The 23693-nt window shown below is 47.7% G+C and overlaps 1 protein-coding gene, 1 non-coding gene and 1 pseudogene across 3 annotated transcripts in view; all 3 read left to right on the top strand.

Moving 5' to 3' along the window:
- Positions 1 to 2903, top strand: part of LOC8043810 (eyes absent homolog 1) — a 169318-nt gene extending 166415 nt beyond the window's left edge. For both annotated transcript variants that reach the window (XM_042286624.1, XM_040207622.3), the window contains one exon: positions 1242 to 2903. In XM_042286624.1, coding sequence (XP_042142558.1) covers positions 1242 to 1322 — 81 coding nt within the window. In that variant the 3' untranslated portion in view covers positions 1323 to 2903. The remainder of the gene's footprint in view (positions 1 to 1241) is intronic.
- A 10260-nt stretch (positions 2904 to 13163) lies between these two features.
- Positions 13164 to 13236, top strand: Trnaa-ugc. Its single transcript has one exon. It is a non-coding gene; the product is annotated as a tRNA-Ala (tRNA).
- An 8221-nt stretch (positions 13237 to 21457) lies between these two features.
- Positions 21458 to 22701, top strand: LOC121046133 (annotated as a pseudogene).
- The last annotated feature ends 992 nt before the right edge of the window (positions 22702 to 23693 follow it).

Raw genomic sequence — 23693 nt, forward strand, 5'->3', positions numbered from 1 at the left:
CACGCACTGAAGTTCCACACATATTCGAATGCGTCTGCGGATGCGCCCGTAATATTGCACGGCTCAAGGGTACATCAGCCGAAGTGAACGTGACCCGCTGCTGTGGTGCTCCGAAACCTAGGAAGGAGGCCAGATGTGGCCTCGCTGTGCCGACCCAGACTTCGTACACCTGCGACTCGTCTCGAGTGCGCTGTTTCTCGGAGAGCACGCACCTGTGCCGACAATCTCAGGTCGCATCCACAAGGGCCTCTGTTTGGATGATGCTAGGCAAAAATTGAGGACTGGCATTCTATGCGTCGGTGGCGGAGGGTCGGCAGGAAGGACCTTCACAACAAGGTGCCATCGTATCGGTTTTTCAACCGTAACAGAAGATAAGACAAGTGTTTCAGGATGCTTCAGGTAGTCCACTATTCTTAAAAATTCTAAATGACACTGCCTGCGCGATGTCCAACGAGGTAACTTACAACGAAAGTACGTATTGTCCTTTTGTACAGCAGCGTCGTAAAGTTTCATGTTCAAGGCGACACTTACAGATCAAGGATACCAGCTCATTCCACCCTGACGTCATGTGATCAATGTTGACAGGGGCGGCCTTATTGGACAGGGGCGTGGTGACGTTTTGATGGGATTTTGGATGACTTGGAATTTATTTAGAGGTCGAAGTCTTTTCGCATCCTTCATCAGACAACAGAATGCCAGGGAAGGGACCGCAGTCAGTCCTTAATGGAACGTGTTTTTGAGCCCATTGAAGACTCCTCGTCGTCCGGAACGACTACCTTCAAGGCAAAGTGCCAAGCGTACGGGAAAGTAATTTCGGGATCAAAAACTTCCACTTCCAACTTCAAGCTTTATCTCATTTCGCGTCTCAAACAAATTCGAAAAATGTATTGCAGTATCAGTATTTCTGTATTTGTATTTCTGCCCTCCCTAAAATGTATTCCTGTATTTGTATTTCCAAAGATTTTTGCCTCTATTTGAAATGTATTTCCGATACGTATCGCGATACACTTCTACAGACATATTTCAGTATCAGTATTTTAGCTACTATTTTAATGTAGCCCAGTATTTGTATTCCCAGATACATTTTTGAGTATTTCTGCCCAACCCTGTTTTTTTTTTTTGTCTTTGTATGACGAAGTCATCAAATATACTTCAGGATGGGCTAACGTCCCGTTCAGGTAGTCACCATACAACGAATTTAAGATGGACTTCATTGCGGTTTATTTTTGTCTCCCTTGCAGCTGGGCTTCCCGTTCTGGCGAGTGAGCAGCCATTCTGACCTGGCCGCCCTGCACCACGCGCTCGACCTGGGCCACCTGTGAATAAGACATGTATGGTGCCCGTTATAGACAACCAAGACCACGAGACCACATTCCGTCGAGTCCCGCAGCGCGCCAGCGCCGTGAGATTCCATCCATATGGGACCACATGTGGCTATCGAAGGACGGTAGCAAAACTCCTGACACTAGTCGCACCGCGCCTCTCATGGACACCAGTGACCCCATGACCAAGCATATTTCTCTGCAGAGTACTTGTGTTCCTGGTACTCGAACGTTCCTTCTGTTCCGTAAGATAGAAAGTACCACCATGCCGTAGTACTTACGCTACAAGTGATGCGTGGAGCAGATGTCAAGGACTTTGGTGTTCGAGGGATTTCATACTCAAGACAAGTTGTCGCCGAATATCAGTGGCTCGATGACACAGTACGTTTCTCTGAAGACGCAACTTATGATCGAAGTACTCGAGCATTGCCTCTGCCATGGACTGGGAAGCACCTGCACCAATCAGTACTTACTCTGCAGATCACTCTGTGCTTGCCTCGAGACTTTGGGCGTCTCGATGAGTTCAACGTCCAACTTAGTGGCATTCGGACGTCGGCGCCTTGATGACAGCATGATGACAGCATGCTTCACCACACAGTACACGTGTTTAGAGTATTAGACTACTGCTTGACTGCAGCGCATTTACGCCGCAGGCGGAAGAAGTCTTCTCCACTGGGAGTCATCGTATTCTGATAACGTTTTGGTGCCACTCAAACATGCCAGTTGCTCCACGTCGCAGAATGTTTCCCTACCGGGATGCCTGTGTAGAGGTTTTTTCGTCACAATGAAGAAAACCGTTTCTGTGCTGCAATACTTACAGTACGGATTGCATGAAGCCAATCTTCTGTCAACGTAGCTTTGACGTTTGAGAACTTGTATTGTCGCTTTGGGAGGGTGGCAGGTGTCCAGATATCTGCCAAGAAACCGGATTCAAGCAGTCACAGCTGGTCATTTACTACGTTTCACTTTAAGTGCATGCGAGGCCGAAGCTACAGGCGCGAGCATGTGGGCCTGAACGGTGCTTGCACCGCACGAGCGCGCGAGCTTGGCAAGAACGTTGGAAGCCCAGTGCTCGCTCTTGTAGCTTCTGCTACGCTCACTCTTAAGGCCTGCTCTCAGACGCAGCGAAGCGCTGATGTAGCGCTGCTCATATGTCGTCAGCTACTTATCATCTGCCATGAGCAACAGTTTTGACGGTGTGACAAAAAGTTGGTGAACGGTCCCGACAGCACGCGCTTTGTGCGAGGTCAGGGATATTCTTGTAGCGCTCCACTGCATGTGTGAACAGGCCTTTAAAGTGGAGCGGAGTATAGCTGTATTAATTCAGATTCAAAATAACGTGTCTAGAACATACCAGATCTATATACAAATGAGGTTGGCGTTCTTTCCAGTCAAACGCGTTTTGGAGGCTCCCCTGCCCAGATTATGGCTGCAGAAGGCGCTGTTTGTGCTCGCATTTGCAGTTGGGGATTGAAAATTATTTCATTGAGGTATGTGTGCTCGTCCGGCCGCCGGCCAGTTTGTCAGAGGTCGGCTTCCAGCCCGACAAGAAGCCCAATAAAAAGGTACCAGCCTAAGAAACTACGCAGCACTGATATTCGAACTTTAAGAATAGTTCCAGAAGAGATAATTTGCAGCACTTGGCTACAATGGAACCGTTGTGGACCCTGAGGCAATATGTTGGGGCAAAACTCATATTGCCTGTAGACCGACGCACTGTTTACAAACAAGCCCGCGTTTGCCCACAACGGGCGTGGGCATTGCGCATGAGCAGAAACCAGATTCGCGTGAGGCCAAGCTTCTGCGCATGCGCAGTGCCGACAGCAGCGCCACCGCAGCAGCGTGACGTCAGAGAGATGAGTTGGTGTATACTTCGTTTCATTATATGTCTGAGCATAGTCAAAGTCACGAGCGCAAAGAACCAAGAAAACACGCACTAAAAGCGCAAGTCACTTGACCTCCCATCTACATGATTGATTTGACTAGGATACAAGACGTACAGAAACATGACGAACGCCATGACGTTGCGTTTTTGACGTTGTTTGACTGATCCCTTCGGCTCGTGGCGTCGACTGCGTCCGGACTTGTGGTGAAACCAAATATAATGGACTGCACTTTTCACTCTGCTCTGCACTCACAACCTTTTTTACTGTATTGTGCAGCGGTCTTGGAGGCTCCTGTACTGACCTTTGAAGAAACAGGAGATTGCGCAGGCACTGTCCTATACTCCACTTCACATTAAGTCCGACCGTAGCTAACGCTGCGATCTAATGATGCCAATCAAGCAGAGACAAAAGTGCTTCGTCATGGCGCTAGTCGTCTTTCTTCTATTGGATCATAGCTTTGGCTGCTGTTAGACTAAATGTAAAACGAAATATAGTATGCTTTGTTGGTCCCGGCGATTAGAAGCCAGCTTTTTCCAACTTTTGCTTTTGTGTACTGCCACTGCAGTGCTACATTATCTACATACCTAGCGGGATATCTGCACATTACTCGAGCCTTGTGCATAATCACGTATAAAGCGCGAGACACAAGGACGGCAGAATCGTCCGATCCGACGTCCGATCCGACAGTCCGAACGCCGCTCCGAATCGTCGTACGCGACAGTTTGAGACATATGCTTCCGACCTTGCATGCGACACGACGATCCGTTCGGCTCCGCCCAGGGGATCCAAGCACTCCAGCGGAGGTCCGTGTTCATAGATCTCTGGTCCTAGATTGACGGTTTAGCTCGCACGAACGAAGTTAGGAGCTCGTTCTCGCTAGCGCGTGCATACTTTGCCGGAGCCATCTTTTTCGAATGGGTCAGCGGGATCCACGCGTTCGGCTTCCCGTCGCCCGTCCCGTTCTCTTGTTCGTCCCGCCAGAGCCAGTACGTCATCATGACATTCGCGCTAGCTGTGCTGTCATTGGCTGGACGCATCCGACAATCCGTCCGCCGTGCGAAACTATCTGGCGCGTTGGACGCACGTCGGATCGCCGATCCGACGCCTGAAGTCGTATTGCCGGATCGGACGTCGGATCGGATGGATTTTTCGCGCATGTGTCTCGCGCTTAAAGCTATTTTTTTTTTGTGTGTTTGTCAGATTGTAAAATATTTTAAGGTTCAGAAGGAAAACTAACCAAAACAGTTAATATTTTATCCACCTGACTGATTTAAAGGACATTTACAGGGCTTGTTTCTGTTGCTCTGGAAAACATCTGTGCCAAATTTTGTTAACCTGAGTGAAGTACAAAACAAATTGCAAATGTTCGAAGGAAGTGGGCGTGTCTGTGTAGGAAAAATATCATTCTGAAATTACTTACAAATTTGTCGTTTTCATGTGTTATATTGCTTTAGGACAGTTCAGAGCAGATAGCTATGAAGCTATATTTTTGTATTATACTATCGTTAATGACAAAAAAGCCACATAAACACAAAACTGTTTTTTAGATTTCCATACTTTGTCCAAAATTTTAGTTCTTGAGCATGAAAAATAACAAAAATAAAAGAAATACAAGCTCATAGATATTTTCCCTTTAAAATTTCACCCACGAAAAACTCATAAAAATGAATCCAAGTTACGTAATTACAAAACGATAGTTTTCCCAAAGCAAAATTTTTTATTGTAGTTGGTCTTTTGAGAAGTGTGACCACGGAACTGTTCGGCCGACACATCCGTCTTGATCAAGTTCAATGTCGTACTATAGTGTCGTTTGTTTAGCATCTCGCACGGAGGCTGTGCGGTTGTGGAGTGTGTCGTTTCACTATACTTCCGAAGGAACTCTCTCCAGGCCTTTCTTTTCTTTACTTTTCTTGGATTTTCGTAAGGCAGCCTTCAGCGTTGTGACAAAATCATCGGCCAATCCGTTTAAGTGGGGATGGTAAGGCGGTGCTAGAATATGCTGGATGCCCTACTGCTCTAGAAAGCCCTTGAACGTGACGCTACTGCACACTGGGCCATTGCCCCGACCACCTGGTTTGGCAGTTCATGACGACAAAACATGTCCTTGAGCGTATCGACCATTGCTCCTGCTCGTGTCGACGTTATAAGAGTGACTTCAGGCCACTGTTGTAGGCGTCTATTACCACCAGATACACGGTGTTCTGGTATTTCGCAAAATCAGTAAGAATTCTATTCCAATGTCGCTTTGGGACTTTCCACTGATGTACGGGAACTTTCCTCTTCCGATCGGGAACTGAAGCTCATGCTTCGCAGGACCGACTTTTTGCCTCAATATCCTTGTCCGTGTTCGGGTACCAGATATAAGAACGGGCAAACATCGTCATTTCAATTGTCCAGATATCCTTCATGAACTTGGTCGAACACTCAATGTTGAAACCTTGGAGGAAATGTGCGCATACCTCAAACTAAATAGTCGTTTACCTCGGTGAGTTCTGACTGCCTGGATGAGAATGGATATGTTACGGCGTTTCGTTCAACCGGCGGACATTCCTGCATCACGCAGCGGTAGACCTACGACAGTGTTTTGTCCTCAGTTGTCTCTACAGCGATGTGTGATGCACTGACTAGAAGTTGAGTCATATTTTCTTGAACGTTCGTCAATTTGTCTGAAAAAAATCAAGCTCACAACATTGGCCACTCCATGTTTTACTTCAGCGCCAACTTGGGCACAGCTCCTTCAGGCAGTCTTGACAAACCATCCGCATTTCCAAACTTGAATGTTGGCGTGTATTTAATTTCGTAGAGTACCCTTGCAGGACCCAGGCCCATCGCTGAAGTCTTTTGGCAGCCGTCATAGGAATTCCATTCTCTGGTTCAAAATAACTGTCGATGGCTTGTGATCGGTGTACAGGGCAAACGTTCTAGCCTAAAGATATTGGTGAAAGGTTTTTACACCAAAAATACTTGCGAGAGCTCGATCAATCTTGGTATATTGTTTTTTGATGATGTTAACGTTTTAGATGTATGTGCAATTGACCACTTTTGTGGAAGATGACAGCTCTAACGCCAACCGATGACGTATCAGCTGCCAGGTAGAATGTCCCACTTGAATCAAAGTGAACGAGAGTCTACATGGATGTCAAATGAGATTTTATGAACTCAAATGCTTCCACAAAGGGCAAGCTCCACTTCCAAAAAAACACCCTTTTGAGCAGTATGATCAGCGGTGCGCAAAGTTCTGCTAACCCGGCCAAATACTTCACTAATATTGTGCCATGCCCAGAAACACTCGTAGATCATGAAGGTTAGTTGGATCTGGCATGTTCAGTACTAATTTTCTTTTTCTTTTGAGATAGACATATTCCTTCGCCTCACAAAATGCCACATTTTCCAGACCAGAAGTTACTTGTCCCATGGTCCGCGGAAAAAACGCCCGGCGCTGATGATATCCTAGATTGAATTTGGTTGAACTGGAACAATCCCTTGTGTGCGTTGATAACGAAATATTTCTATGTGTTCTCATCCAACTCCGTCTGTATGTATGCCTCCGACAGATCCAGTTTCGAGGACGTCTCTCCTCCTTTGAGCTTCGAGAAAAGTTCTCGAAGTCGTGGAAGCGGGTACTGAGCGATATTCAAATGAGGATTGACATTCACGCTGAAATCTCCAGATACCCTCACGGATCCGCTGTGCTTCGGAACAACAACCATCGAAGTGGCCAACCGCACTGTTTCCACTGGAGTCGTAACTCTATTTTAAACTAGCTTCTTCAAGCCAGACTCCACCGCTTAGCGTAATGCTAACGGTAGTGGTCGTGACCGCATGCACTTGGGGATGACGTTCTTTTTGAACTTATGTGCAGCCTTAATCCTCGTGCGCATGGCAGGCTCATTTATGCAGAGTTCTGCATACTAAGTTCAATGTGTTGAGGCTTTCTTTTGCGCCCACAAGCGCCACGAAAAGGTTATTGGGATCCACTTTGAGTGCTCTCACCCAGATTCTCCCGAACATTTTGACAAGCCTTGTGTTGGTAAAGATTGCCTCGAAACTGTACTCCTTTCCTTGAAATCGAACTTTGAAGTTCACCTTGCCCCTTGATCTTGATCGTGTCCTCGTTAAAACTTTGCAGTTTGTGACGAGCTTCTCCAAGCTCTGGTTTCCCGAGGCCATGCCGAGTTTGAATGTCTAGTAAGGTGACGTTTTAACCTGTGTCTGTTCGAGATTCCATTCGCTCGCCTTCAATCTTGCATTACAAGAAACTTGCTGTCCTGGCACTTGTGACTACTTGTACCTAGGCTCGTCTCTCGCCTATTCTCTTCTCGGCTGCAGGCCGCCATGTTTTAAAAGGAGCACCCCTCAGAGCACGCTCAGCCAACACGCTCAGCCGTGTTTAGCGGAAGAAAAACACGGTGTATCGTGTCAAGCTTACACGGCACCTGATGTGTAGAAAAATAACACACATGGCTGCGTGTATAACGAACACGTTATGACGTGTCCGCTATGGGACAACGGGTTACACGTCTGGGCATGTTCTTTTTGCTAACAGTGTACTAATACCAGAATAAGAGCCCTAATGCCTCCTACATGGCGCCAAGGCATTGATTAGCAGACGACAATGTTGGTCTTGATTTAGAGTCTAGCCGGATTGTCTAGCCGGATGTTGTTCTTGGTTTAGAGTCTAGCCCCTTTTTTTCGCATCTGATTTATCACTGTCTCTTTTTAATTTTGACATTATGCTCCGAGCTGACTTCGGAGCTTTGTGTCTGTCAGTCCCTTTTCTTCCTCTTGCTGTAGAGTTATCATGTCTGAGCAATCTCTACTACATTGTTTTTTTGGAAACCCGGATAGCAAATACCAGCAGAGACAAACGAAAGAAGTCGAGAGAGAGAAGTGTGCAGGGGAGGGTCGCGCCGTCGGCCTCGGAACGGCTTCAGAAAGGGCGAGAAAGGGTATAATTATAATGCAATTAAATGCAAAGGTGCAAGCGAGCTGGACAAGAATGATGAAAATAATCCCTGGAGAAGGGGAACAAGAGGGACAAAGGACAAACATAAATCTACAAACACAGCTAGGTGACTGGTGAGCGTCTGAAAAAATCCGCCTCGTCCGGGTATCGAACCCGGGACCTCTCCATTACAGGTGGAGCGCTCTACCAACTGAGCTAACCAGGGGTTAGACGTCAGTAGAGCAAACGGGTTTTATCAGCTGCCACCAGTCTAACACCAACAAGGGTGAAGCTTGCAAATTTAAGGTTTTAAAGGGATACTTCAACGAAATTTGAAATATTCCCGTCGTGTTCGAAAGTAGGTTGAATATGATCCACTCTATCCGTAAATGACAATCGCACGTTTGTATTTTGAGCCTGGTGGCTGTATTTTTCGTTATAAACGGCAGACTCTGGCAAGCGCTCGGAGAAGGCCCAGCGGAGACCACGTGACATCCAACGCAATCGTGACGTAGGTCGTCTCAAGACGAGCAAAGCTACGGCGAGGCTGACGTCGAGAGGATGGTCTAGTCGTTCCAGCCACCGAAGCGGCTGCTTTTGTACAAAATTTGAGTGACGGCTTAATCTTCTATAATCTTGTAGGGGGACAATAGCGACTCCTGCGACACACAAAAGGCATTCTCGGGAAGAGGGGAGTTCCTCCTGCCCCTCTTCGCTTGTCGTGGCCGGAGGCGAGACAACCTCCGTCACTATGCTCCGTTCCACCTTCAGTCCGAGCGCAGTGGACGCCACGAGCTATCCCAGCCGATCCAGCGCCGGGAGAAAATCGCGTGACCTGCCGGTTGGGCAAGGCGATGCAAGGAGCTCAAGGTCACATGACACTCTCTCCACGCTGGATTGGCTGGGATGGCTCCTAGCGTCCGCTACGCTCGGACTGAAGATGAAACGGAGTATAGCTGCCAAGGTTCCCAGACGGGCATTACAAGCGAGGCGTTAGCGACATCCACCAGGTGCTCTTTGCTAATCGTTTAATTCGTTTTAAAATTCTTTTTCGTTACTTTTTTAACAAGATATTGGTATGTTCCATGTGATACTGCTCTTTTGAACACATATAGACCAAAAAATTAGCGCCGAAATTTCGTTGTAGTATCCCTTTAAGGTTATAATTATAATATTGAAAGAACAGTTCCCCTCCGGTTATCCCCACGCCGTCACTAATCTCTCCAAATCTCTCCTTTGTGAGCGAAGAGGACTCGGCGTCCTTAAAGGACCCATGAAACGAATTTTAGGCTGGAGTAAATCAATTTATATTGGGATTTTACTAATAGCACATCGTTCAGTGGGCCAAAAGAACAAAGGTAGAAAGTCAGAAGCCTGACTTTCGCTACGAAAATTTGCAAAACATAGCGGACTATTTCGTACCTCCTTCCCTTCGTAAACTCTCCGCCTTTTCACTGTGATACATCCGCGGACCCCGCAGCGCGTCACCGGGCTACTAGCCACCATAACCGGGCCCCCGCAGCGCGTCACCAGGGCCCAAGCGCACGTCACACGACACCGGACCTCACTTAATCCCTTTACCCCTAAGCTGACATTGCGGTGGAAGCTACGCGCTTGCCAGACCAATCAGCCGTCTCCCTTTCATCACCTGACCTCATTCTCTGCGGGTCGGTATGCGCGAGAGGGCATGATCACGTGGAAAATGTGTGACTGGCCCAACGAGCACGTAGCATCCACAGCACTGTCAGCTTCGGGGTGAACGGGGTGGGGAAAGCAACTAGTCGGAATTTTGAGCGACGGGCTAATCTTCTAGGGGGACAATGGCTGTGTCCGGCTAGTCAAGCGAGATTCCGAGCAAGAGGGGACTCCCCCCTTTCCGACTTCTTGAACTGTTTGGTACAATGCGCGATTTATGAGTTGAGAAGGAAAGCTAAACAGAAAAAAGTTGAAAAAGCGTTTCATGACTCCTTTAAGGGAGGAGGACACTGCGCATTCCTAAGCTGACAGTGCCGAGGGAGCTACGCGCCGGCCGGACGAGTTATCACCTGCACCGCTCTCTGCGCGTGGTTGCGGGAGAAAGCGTGATCACGTAATTAAATATAGACCTGCGATTGGTTCACCGAGCTTCTTAGCATCCTCTACACTCTCGGCTTAGAGCCGATAGAGTCCAGCTCGCGAAACACACGCACACAGAAAGTAGGATCGCGTGGCCCAAGGCCACACGATAAGGTAGCGACTGGAAGACGGTGGGGATTAATTCCCAACACGCGCATCCGCGAACTGCAAGTGGGCAGATGCACTCCGCAATTTATGCTTGTTTCTTTTTCTTTTTCTTTTTGTGGCAGAAATAGCTCTTTTCTTCAAGGAACAAGAATGATTGGCAAGATAATCATGCGCATATCAAGACACCGTGGTGTCCGTTTCTAAGTTGTCTGAGTGCATTTGATTGCTTAGCAAACTGTTTTTATCGGGCGAAGCGGCTCGGCATCTCAACCACCCCCGCTACCATATACTGGAACCGGCAAGAACGGTGGTTCTAGAGTTCCGATAACCAGCAGCGCATTTTGTCTTAGTGCCAAGTGGGACTTTCTACATGCGGGTTGCCAAGGCCATGGATATTCTTTCGGCAGCGCCTACACACCGGTGATCTTCTTTTGTTGTGGGCATACATATGACCACTAGCTTTGACGGACTGAAGACACGACGGACCGCCTTCTCTTCCATGTGAGTGACAGGGAGAGGTCCTCCTGACCATTCGGGATAGGTATTCTTGCTACGCAATGTACGTTTTGTCACTATCTATTGAGTTTGAACCGTGTCGAACTCTGTGCCAGGAATCTCCAACGAGTTCAACGTGTAATCCACAGCGATCGGCCCGAAACGCCCCGTACAGCGCTATTTGTAAGTGCTTTTTATTCTAATAGACCGTGAGAGACGTTCTGATTGGTTATTTCTGTGTTCGAAGTCATATTTATTGCATTTTTTTTGTTAAAATATGGCTGTCTTCTTGGCGGTAGACGTGTGTTGTAGTAAAAAGTCTTCCCGGTATGTCCAAAGCCAAATACCACAAAAAGTTGCGTAGTCCTTATTTGCCAAGGTTCGGCTTGTTGGGTGCGAGTGGAGTGTCAGTTATGTCACCGCGCTCTGCGATTGTAATCGCCAGTAACTGTCTTTACACGACAAGCTATTTTATGTGCGTGATTTTTTAAAAATTCTTCATTGATTCAAGCATCAAGTTCTGTTGGACTGTCATGTTCTTACGTATAACAGGGTATTTATTGAACTGTTAATTTTGTAGTGCGTTTGACACTGGTGGCTGAAGAGGGAAGCCAGCAGTTGGATTTAGAAATTGTAAATATTATAGAGGCAATTTGGATACATTTATAACTACATATTTCCGTGCCACAAATACCGTAAATCTTAAAAAGGTTTTTTTTTTTTTTCAAACAAACGTAGAAATATCGGTGTGAGCTTAAATGGCGAGATTGTAATTCTTAAGACTTCTTAAAACTAGATGAAAGGTTGAGGGACGCCATGATGTTGCAAGAGTAGAACTATAAGCAATTTATGAAATAACCTTCGTACTATTTGATGAATTTTTTTAAATCCCTATGAGCATTTTAATCTAGATCGATCGAGCTCTGAGTAAGGACAAGTCGTACGAACAAAACAATAGTAAACGCCTGGGCCGTCTTGCTAGAAAGAGCGTCCCAGCTGAGACGGGGGGAAAGAAAGCACTGTCAAAGCGAGCGTACGAGCTGAACGGGACTCAAACCTCGGCTCAAGACGCTCGCGCGTCCGAGCCTTTACAGTGCTTTCTTCCACACAATCTTAGCTGAGACACTGAATCCAGCAAGCCGGTCCCAATGTCTTGCCTGCGCATCTATTTATTTTAGAAGGCAGTACTAAGTTTTTTACATACAAAATAACGAAAAATAATTCACTGGAAAAGAAAGTTTATAATATGTAAAAGTAAACATAAAAAGTCGGTAGGCCTTTCCGAGATTTTATACTTGAAGTGCAACTGAGCCGATTAATCAAATAGTTAATTAAAGGGCGGCGATTAATAATAAAGCTATGTTTTATTTTGATATTCATTATTGACAAGCGTAAGAGAGAACTGTGAGCCTATGAAACCCTTCACCTGAATCAAAACCCTTGCTTCTGTCTCTTTCAGAATCCTGTGGCCAGGCCCCTGCGTGGAATCCCTTTGCCCAGCCCTACGCCCAGCCCTCCGCCTTGTCCACTACCGAGCCTGCCGCCGACCCTGCCGCCGAGTCTGCCTAGACCCCCCTGTCTGCACATTTTTTAAAAATCTTTTGATGCAATTTAAATAAATTATGAACTATCAAACGTTATGGAAAATTCATTTCCATGCTTTAATGATTTCTAAAGTGTCCAAATATGGTAAAATTGCTGCATTTATTAGATTTTAGTATCAGAAAGAAAACAGTGCTTGAGGAAAAAGGGCAAGGGACTTGCTTGGTTCTCTGCACTGTTTTTGTGACGCTGGTTAGAACACTGGCTGAAAAATGGCATCAAATAATGGCGTAGACATTGAATGCAAAAAATAGACGGTGTATTAGACTCGATGCCAATATTAGAATAGCCAATATTTAAGCCAATGATGAAAATAATCCCTGGAGAAGGGGAACAAGAGGGACAAGGGACAAACCTAAAACTCCAAACACAGCTAGGTGACTGGTGAGCGACCGAAAAAATCCGCCTGGTCCGGGTATTGAACCCGGGACCTCTCCATTACAAATGGAGCGCTCTACCAACTGAGTTAACCAGGGATTAGACGTCAGTAGAGCAAACGGGTTTTATCAGTTGCCACCAGTCTAACACCAACAAGGGTGAAGCTTGCAATTTAATGTTATAATTATAATGCAATTAAATGCAAAGGAACAAGCGAGCATTATAATTATAACATTAAATTGCAAGCTTCGCCCTTGTTGGGGTTAGACTGGTGGCAGCTGATAAAACCCGTTTGCTGTACTGACGTCAAATCCCTGGTTAGCTCAGTTGGTAGAGCGCTCCACTTGCAATGGAGAGGTCCCGGGTTCGATACCCGGATTAGGCGGATTTTTTCGGTCGCTCACCAGTCACCTAGCTGTGTTTGGAGATTTATGTTTGTCCCTTGTCCCTCTTGTTCCCCTTCTCCAGGGATTATTTTCATCATTATTGTCCAGCTCGCTTGCCCCTTTGCATTTAATTGCATTATAATTATAACATTAAATTGCAAGCTTCACCCTTGTTGGTGTTAGACTGGTGGCAGCTGATAAAACCCGTTTGCTCTACTGACGTCTAATCCCTGGTTAGCTGAGTTGGTAGAGCGCTCCACTTGTAATGGAGAGGTCCCGGGTTCGATACCCGGACCAGGCGGATTTTTTCGGTCGCTCACCAGTTACCTAGCCGTGTTCGGAGATTTATGTTTGTCCCTTGTCCCTCTTGTTCCCCTTCTCCAGGGATTATTTTCATCATTATTGTCCAGCTCACTTGCCCCTTTGCATTTAATTGCATTATAATTATAACATTAAATTGCAAGCTTCACCCTTGTTGGTGTTAGACTGGTGGCAGCTGATAAAACCCGTTTCCTCTACTGACGTCTAATCCCTGGTTAGCTGAGTTGGTAGAGCGCTCCACTTGTAATGGAGAGGTCCCGGGTTCGATACCCGGACCAGGCGGATTTTTACGGTCGCTCACCAGTCACCTAGCTGTGTTCGGAGATTTATGTTTGTCCCTTGTCCCTCTTGTTCCCCTTCTCCAGGGATTATTTTCATCATTATTGCCCAGCTCGCTTGCCCCTTTGCATTTAATTGCATTATAATTAAAAATTTAAGCCAATGTTGAAAGAGCCACTGTGTAAGGCGCTGGATGCCAATGTTGATTCAGCCAACGCGGTGAAGCCTCTATGCCAATATTGGATAAAAAAGGGCAAACGACGTTGGTCCAACGTGGGCTAGAACGTTGGAAAAGCAGTGTCCCAACACATGCGCCAATGTTGGACCACCATTGGATCGGGTGGCGTTTTCGAAAATGCCAACGTCAGACCAATATTGGAACCATTTTCGGCTAACATTGTGCCAACGGTGGTCCAACAATGGTGTGCTGCCTGGGTTACTACTGTCGAGCGTCCCCTCCGTTTGTTTTAGGCGCTTTTCAGCGTAATAACATGTGAACGCCCCATGCCAGACGGTCGATGCTCTGCTTGAGGAGGAGAAGGATGCCGACAGCGGCATGGAAGAGACGGAATTTGCCGAGGTCCGACGGGGCCTCCTATTGTGCCTCTGATGCTGCCCATGGGCAGCCGTGCACCTTTTGTTCCGCCACTCTCTCACCCCCCAATGGCTGTCTCTCCTCGCCAGAGGTGCTCGATCGAAGCCAAGCATCGGCGTAGCCTTGAACCCAGATTGCGAAGAACTGGTTTTGTAAAACGCGAGCCGCAAACTCAGAAGGAAAGCGATTTCCATCGCCGAAATTTCGCCGACTTCTGGTACACGCTCAAAACTTGTACGTTCGAAGCGTTCTTCGCGCCACTGTGTTGAGTGCTCGGTATACCGTGTCGAAATAAGAACACGTCCGAACCACGTTGGACATGTTTCAGGGCTGGTTCAGACGTTTGTGTTTGGAATAAGACCAATTGAGCTGTTACGACTGGTACGCCGGGTTGATATGACAAGCAATGGCCGCTCTACAAACAACACCTAGAATAATCAGGGCCTATGCATAAGATTTTTGCGTCATCGCAGTGAAATCGAGCGAAGACGCAGACTTGGGCACGATCGAGTACGGCGATAGCGTTTAGCTTCGCCTTATGTCCAATCAACACGTCGAAGGATGCTCGGCACCAGACTCGGGTGCTATCGTTGCGCTGGCGCCACCTGCCTGTGATGGTATTTCATGAAGGAAGGGAAGGGTGCCGGTACGCCTTGATTTTTATAGGTGGGATTGGTTTTACTCGCGCAAAGCGTCGCATTGGAACGCAAACTGCACAAAGCAATGCGGTCAACACAGGTGTCTGAACTAGGGTGCTTCAATGTACTTCCGTTTAGGGTGATGACATTTCATACCGTACCCGAGACCGACAGTACGCGCTCAAAGGGAAAATGCGAAGTAATATCCGGAAACAAAATCCCTCCGCAGCGCTATCAACTCGTACAGCTCCACCCTAAAAAAAAGCCTGTGCTTCTACTCTCCCGGACAACACTCGGAGAGCCAATCACCGCAACTTAGAAAGGCAGCCCAGTGAATGACGAAGCGCAGACATATGTTTAGAACTTTAGACCAAAAGACGCAGTCTGAGTTGTGACATTAACCAATGCAAGCGTGACGTTTTGCATTGCTAAATGTCACAACTCAGACTGCGGTTTTTGGTCTAAACATATGTTTCGGCATCGTCATTCGCTGAGCTGCCTCCATAAGTTGCGCTGATTGGCTCTCCGAGTGTTGTGAAGGAAAGTAGGCGCACCGGCTTTTTTTAGAGTGTGGTTGGAGACGTTCTTTCACGCGCTTCAGAACAAAAAGGAAAATAAACGTTCGCGACAAAATGGTCATATGTCATCACCCTAAACAAAGCGCCCTCGAAAGCATCCTAGTCAGAACCAGCATTTTTACTTATCAAAAATATAATCTTTTTTTCTTCTATATTTCGATTTATCAGGATTAGAGAGATAAAACAACTCTATTTGTTTGTTTTCCACCGCCCCCCCCCCCCTCCCCCAGTCTGATAGCTCTCCCTCAGATGTTTTAATTTGGCTTCCAGTTTCAGGGTAATTTAGAAAATCGTTGATCTTTCTTAGTTCTTATTTTAGGAAATTTGGATTTTCAGACACATTCTACAGGAAGGAACTTCACAGCACACGAAAAGGTTATTTCTGAGTCGTATGATCTCACCACAAAAAGATCCCATCGAGATAAAAAAAAGTGCAAAAGAATATACGGAACTTTCCTTCAAACGTTTCGATGATTGCATTGTTCCCCTTGGTTGGAACGCATGAGGAAATCGACGAGTTTCAACGGTCGGACAGTGAAGCACGCATCTCGATCGCCAGCACGCCACGAAAACCGTCGGTGTTCGTGATATCCGTGACGTCAAACCAACCGGGCCATGGCCGCCGACGCCGTTGAGCTGTGTCGACCACGCACGGTACCCGACAGCCAGTGCGCTCCCTTTTTTTTTTTTTTTTTTCTGTGAAGTAATAAACGAAAATAAAGAATGCCATAAAAAATGGCGTGCCTTAATTTTTATACATACCTTTGTGAACACCTCGTTGATCGAGACGCATTCTGTAGGAAAAGGTGTGATCTAAGAATTGACTGAGTAACCGGAACACTTTCATTCAAATAAAAAAACAAACAAAAAAACGTAAGCTTGATTATGCAGACGAAGACCGGAGAGCACATCATACGTTGGCCGCAAACTACTACCTCGAGAAATTGACATCACGTGACATGAATTAACATGAAGTGGTCACGACGTCAATTCCTCCGTTAATTTTCCTGAACAGTTTGGCGTCAAGAAATATATTTTCCTATTAAATTTAGCGGGGAAATTTACGTCATGTGACCACTTTCGCCCCTACGTTTTGCTGGGAAATTGAAGTCACGTGACTTGAGGTCACATGAGACCACGTGATTTGGCCACATGACATGGTCACGCGACGTCAATTTTCCTGATAAATTTAATGAGGAAATTTACGTAGCGGTTCTTCGCTACGTTTCGTCGTCACAGTTTTTCGTAACGGTTCTTCGTGAGGATTCTTCATGACGATATGGATTTTCTCATAAAATTTGGGTCGAAAAACACGTTTTATGTCAACACTGCTCCGCTCGCGTCTAATGACATCTGCGAATCTTAAACTGAAGGTTTTATATTGCAGCAGCTTCGAAAACTCTGGTACAAAAGCAACATCCCTTGTAATGTGACCTTGAAGTCCGGTTCACACATACAGCGGAGCGCTAAGTTAGCGCTACGTGAGCGCTCCAAGGAACGCTCCAAGGAACGCTCATGTGGCGCTTCCTAGCACGTGAAGTAGCTCTCGGTTAGTGCTTCAGTAGCGCTCTGTTAGCGCTTCAGTAGCGCTCTGTTAGTGCTCCAGAAGCGCTTCAGTAGCGCTCTGACAGCGCTACAGAAGCGCTTTGTTAGCGCTCTCACGCTCCTTGTGCTGTGCTTGCTGCTGCGGAACAGCGCGTGCACGGCGATTCCTTTGTTATTGTTTTTCCTTAGGCATTGAAAGAAGGGGAAGTAAAAGGGCCGCTCTCCAAGCAAAGGATTGGGCAGGCGATCCAGAGTCATGGACTCTAAGCAACTAATTGATTGGGTACGACCTCATCGCTTTCTATTCAATATGCGTGACCCTGGTTTCAAAGACACACAGTTAAAAATAATCACCTTCAAAAGAGCTCTGTGTCTCGGTCCCTCAGCCGAGGAACAAGGTTCACCGGGTACCCGTCGGTATCTCGGTGGCGAAAGATTTCGCGCACCCAGAAGGCTGTTCTGGGCGTTAAGTTGTCTACACACATTGTACTAAATGCGTATGCAAGAGCATTTGTCGTGTTTATATTTTAGCGTCCCACGTGTCCGCCATAGTGCTGGTGATGGTCCTAACCACAGGAATCAGAACCGCAGTGCACGCGCTAATCCGCAGCAGAAACCGCGGTACAAGAAGCGCTAACAAGGCGCTACTGAAGCGCTAACATAGCGCTACTGAAGCGCTAACAAAGCGCTACATAAGCGCTAATCGCGCGCTATATTAGAACAAAGTCACGCGCTGGAAGCGCCACATGAGCGCTCCTTGGAGCGCTCACGTATAGCACTAACTTAGCGCTCCGCTGTATGTGTGAACAGGCCTTAAAGGAGCTGTGCAACAATTTTTGTACTGTGCACAAATACCCCTTAAAACGGATCCCTAACGTTAATGACCTATGAAACACGCGTTCGTTTTTCACCCCACGCAATAGAAGTCCCAGAAAACAATTTAAGAAAAACGAGCAGCGTTCACCCCCTCAACTCGCAGCCAGAACATGCGGCCACGTGATCTGGAGCCGATTATATGCCGCCAGTGTTGATCATAGTCACGCGCCGGGGTTGGTAAAGCGCAGGACACGCGCTGAGTTCCAGACATTGTTATGGCTCGGCTGTTGTCGTCGTTGCAGCGATTGGACACGGGTCACAACCCGAATGCTTCTCGAGCTAGCAATTGTCACGAGCCCAAGTCGAGTGCCCACGCAATGCTCGGGTCCAATCTATGAACCGCATTCAAATATCGTCACTTGGGTGTACTGCGATCCCCGAGTTACGTCATCAAATTTTGCAAAGGAGAGATTGAATGAAAATGATCGCTTTTGTCCTTGAAATTACACCGCAACAAAGGAGTTTCTTGGCCAATGGCGTTGCGTGTGAGTATCCTTGAGTCCCAGGTGTGCCAGTAAGCTCGTGTAGAGAGAAAAACATTCCAATTGAATATCGTTGCACAGCTCCTTTAACATAGATCGTCTCACCAAACCGAGCAAGACGTGAGCGCTGTTTGTTGCTCGATTCGGTCGCCCGAAGATGTCACACCAGGGGCCCTAAACTCGTCAAACGCAAAGTTGGAGCAGAAAGTTTGCGGAGCGCGCCGATTGGACGTCGGCGAAAAAAACGCGAAGTCATCGTCGTGATAGGCCAATCAGTGCGCTCCGTCAACTTTGGCCCCAACTTTGTGTTTGACGAGTTTAGAGGCCCAGGGGCCCTAAACTCGTCAAATACAAAGTTGGAGGCAAAGTTGACGGAGCGCGCCGATTGGGCAATCACGACAATGACTTCGCGTTTTTCTCGTCGACATCCAATCGGCGCGCTCCGCGAACTTTCGGCTACAACTTTGTATCTGACGAGTTTAGGGCCCTAGGTGTACGGCAACTTTGAGGCTTGTTGTCGCCCATGCTGCGTAGCTATTCCCGCAGCGTTATGGAGAATTAAAACAAGCACAGCTTTACCGATTACTGATGACCATATTGTGTTAATAGGGAGTTTTCGTAGACCGCGTTTCCCCCTCCGCTAAGCTTTCCACAACGAAGTAGCCGCTACTGCGCCTGCGCGCCGATATCCTTGACTGTAGAGTTCCGGGTATCGCAGCGGGTTGTGGAGAGCGTTGCGCGATGACGAAAACCATATACGAAAACTCCCTAGTGTCGCCGGTGATGAAATAGCGATTTTTGTTTCAAAACAAGAATGGAGTTTGGCAGCAAGAAAAGTGTAATAAACGAAGGAATGAATAAGACACCGAATCTAGAGTCTGCTGCAGTCGGATACAGGTCAAGAATGTGACAGATGAGCACCACCGCGTTCCAGTTATGGCAGCAAATTACTGGGCGAGCAAGCCAGGAAAGGCCTTCCATGTCTAAAGTAAATGGATCCTAGGGAAGTAACGCTATTGCCTTCCCTGCTTGCCAGCAGGAAACAAGCCGATACTAAAATAAAGACAATTAAAACGTCGCCAGGCGATTGGTTAATTGGTTTATGTTGCCATGGCAATCGGCATTTGGGTCCATTTAATATTTCGAAACTTCAAACGAGTCGTTTTAAACCAGTCGTGCCAAGATCGCTATTGAACCTCGTAGTACAAAAAGCTTTCCTCGCCAATTTAAGCGTCGTAGTACAGAACGCGTGCCTCGCCAATGTAAGCGTCTTTGGCATTTAGTATGCAATAATCTTATCAATCACACTTTTCTTCATGGATCTCTTAGAATGTTATTGCTCAGTCTTACGTTATTCAAAACAGGAAAAGATTTTTTTTTTGTCTCCAAGCACCAACGTCGCATGTGGTGGCTGTACAAAGATGTACATTTTGTTTCGCCGGTCTGTGGATACCAAAATCTCAGTATACAATGAATGTCTCCATAAAGCTACCGGTCGTGACTCAGGAATGCAGAGGTCAAGAAGAAACTGCTGATTTCATAAACCGAAATGGCGACCTTACAGGGAGGGGAGCTTGACGCTACTTTTTCATGATCCAGAGAACGCAGTCTGAGTTGTGACATTAAGCAATGCAAGCGTGACGTTTTGCATTGCTTAATGTCACAACTCAGACTGCGTTTTTTTGTCTAAACATATGTTTCGGCATCGTCATTCGCTGAGCTGCCTCCGTAAGTTGCGGTAGTTGGCTCTCCGAGGCTTTGTGCGTGATAGTAGACGCACAAACGTTTTTTAGAGCGCGTCTTGTTCTCTTTTCGGCTGAGCGGTATGCACCGATGTCCACCGACGTCAGCGCGACGTGTGCCTCAATAGCGAACTATGCGTGCATTGCGTACCCCACCTTAAAATTTAGAACACTGACTGGCGGTGATGAGTGTGTGGAAGGCGGTTCTGGCGCATTCTTGTATCTTGGGGACTTCTCCTAAACCTCATTATATCAAATCCTTAACTATACTCGTCTTACCCTTGCAGTGGTCATCATCAAGACTGGTGGCTTCTGTTAACATCCGTTAGCTGATGTGTTATAGCGCTCCGTTAGGCTCGGAAAATCCCGGGAAAAAATCCCGGATTGGGCGGATTTTTTCAGCTGCCACCAGTCGCCTCGAGGGCGCAAGTTGCGCTCCATTTCAGGACAAAGTCAATTTTTTTCTTGCGTAAATCTTCTCAACTTTGATGACTTTTTCAAAAATTTATTATGTAAAGCAAGAGAGATTGGTGCTCTGTCGTGTGGAGATTTATTTGTTTTTGTTAATATCCTGTAGGCGTCTCGTTTTCGTTGGTTAGGATGTTGATGAAAGGTCTTACCTAAGGCTCTCTTTAGAAAGAAGAGAAAAATAACCTGCAGCAAGAAATAAAAATTAATACGAATTTATTTTCTGCATTGTAGCAATGAACGCAAATAAAATAGTACTGGAAACTTACCGATTAAAGGCTAAACTCCATGAAGCAAAAAAAAAAAAAAGCGACGAATTTCGCCTGGGGCGTTCGCTCTGCGCGTGGCCTCAGAAGGGGGGGCTGATGCACCGCGCGCAAAAACAAACGCTGGGTGAGGTTAGATGAGCTCGTTCCAACCTCCGAGCCGAGCAGTCGACTTTCCCGGGCTCCGAGAACTCCGCAAGAACGAGAACGTGATCCAAGCGTAAACATCGAGCCGGCGCTCGGCGCAGCCGGCCGACCTCCCGGCTTGGCGCGAGGCACGCCTTGGTCCCCGATTTTGCCTCGCCGAGAAGCTTGAAAACTCCGAGAACCTCGTCAGGTCTGGATTTTCTCGGTACTGTGTACGGCCAAGTGGCGCGTTTCTGCGCGCGCTCCTCATCGACGTGCAGGCTCCTAACTCAACCAGCGGAAAATGGAAGTTCAAGTAATCGGTGAGGACATCACACCAGAAGAGGTGACCGCCGAAATGGGCTGGCGCACCACCCGTTCCCGCCGTCCCGACAAGAAACCTGGCTAAAACTCATCTCACGACGACCCGCCCCAATCGCAAGACTCCCGCTCTCGCTCTAAAACCAGGAAGAACGTTAAATCTCAAGTCCTCAAGGCCGGACGTATGCCCCAATTACCCAAGAACGAAATTAAGATCATTGTGAGACCTAAAGGGGCGCTAAATATCCCCAAAGTCGGCAGCCCCACAGTGACTGCAGCTATTTTCCAAGCAACACAACTTAGCCCGGAAGAAAGCCAAGACGACACGATCTGCCCGAACGTTCAACAAAACATCGTCGTGATCAGCACGCCCCGACCGCACAATGCTGACAGGTACGTGCGCATGAAATCTATCCACGTCAATGATGTCACCCACGAAGTCAACGCATACGAGGCAGCCCCGGACAACACTACCAAGGGAGTTATCCGAGGTATTCCCCTCACCGATAGCGCCCAGGAAATCGACCCGAAAATCATAAATGCCCGCAATCCATTAGCCCTGGCCGCCAAGCGCATCGGTTCCACCACGACCATCGTAATCCCCTTCGACGGACCCAGTGTTCCGCACTTGGTCCGATACGGCGCAACACTGATCCCCTGCTGCTTGTACCGAAAGCAAATCGACATATGTTACCACTGTGGCCGTCTCGGGCACCGCATGGACGTTTGTCCATTCCCCAACAACAAGATCTGCAGGGGCTGCGGCGCCCGCAATCCTGAACAAGACCATCAGTGCACCCCCAAGTGCACGCTGTGCGGTGGACCCCACCCCACGGCGGACAAAGGGTGCACGGCCAAATACAAAACGCCATACGTCATGCGGAAACGCCTCTGGGAACAACGCATGGCACAGCAATCACTCCCTCAACCAAGTGATTTCCCGCCCATAGACACCAACCACCGCTCCCGCTCCCGCTCCCGCTCCCGCTCCCGACCAGAGCAGGCCGTTCCCGGTCAAGATCTAGGTCGACCCCAAGAGTCCGACAAACTTCGGAAAAGCGACTGCCGCCACCACAGCCACGGCAGAACCACCAACAACAGCAGCCGGGACCAGGCCCGCAGCCAGACCAACAACAACAGGTGAGCTGGGCATATAGGGTCTCCCTGCCCCCTAAGCCTCAACATAAGGACAGTGGCAGATCCGCCCTAGAACTACAGCTAGCCTAAATTCAGTCCGTGTTGAATCAGGTGTTACGAGAGAACAGGAATCTTAAAGCAGAAATCGCTCAATTAAAGTCAGAGAAAGTAAAAGGCAGGAGCCGCACACCGTCAATTACCAGCGGGAGGACACCAACACCGCCCCCCCTCCCACATGCGCAAATAGCCTCGGTTGCTGCGGAAGGCCCGGTGGTGACGGCACCGCCGCAAAAGCGGAAAGCCGAGGAAAACCCGCAACCAAGAGACGAACTACACGAAAGTCTAACGGAGCTCGTAAAAGCGCAATTCGATGCACAATTAACTCAAAGATAGAGCTACTCGGACAGCGCATGGACAGAATTGAACTTAGAACTACAGCCATCGAAAGTACACTCGCGGAGAGCCGTCCCGCAGCGGCGGGACCAATTAAGAGCACAAAACCTTACCAAAGGCCCGTTGCCGCGGAGAGTAGCAGTGACAGCAGCAAGGCCACAGGAGGACCAGCACATAGCAACTAGATATGGCCCCGAACAGCAAAAATACAGAGTACACAATTTGGCAGTGCAACTGCCGCGGGTTTCGCCGGAAACGGGGAAACCTTCAGCAGTTCCTCCAAAATTCTTACAGTAACGATAAAAAGGAGGAGGCGCCAGATGTCATCGCCTTGCAGGAGACGATGGGACTTGCAAAATTAACAGGGTACAAATCATATGCCGCAGCCTCTGACGGAGGCAAAAGCGAAACGCTAGTTGTAACCCTGGTAAGGAGAAACTTAGCGGTGATACAGCACGAAACCACGGTAACAAACGTTGAGCACGTCCTCTTAGAAATAATACCATCAAGTAAAAAGGAAGGCAGCCTCTTTGTCCTAAATCTATACAGCTCTCCAAAACAGCGACAGCGGTTCGGGCCCCTGCTTCGCAAAACACTAGATATTGCCAAGAGAAACACGGTGGTGGTCGTTGGGGACTTTAACGCGCCGCACTCCGCATGGGGCTACCGAAGGGGCTCCGTCAAAGGAC

This window comes from Ixodes scapularis, unplaced genomic scaffold (assembly GCF_016920785.2).
Source record: "Ixodes scapularis isolate PalLabHiFi unplaced genomic scaffold, ASM1692078v2 PGA_scaffold8__174_contigs__length_109621045, whole genome shotgun sequence".
In the NCBI taxonomy this organism is placed as follows: Eukaryota; Metazoa; Arthropoda; class Arachnida; order Ixodida; family Ixodidae; genus Ixodes; species Ixodes scapularis.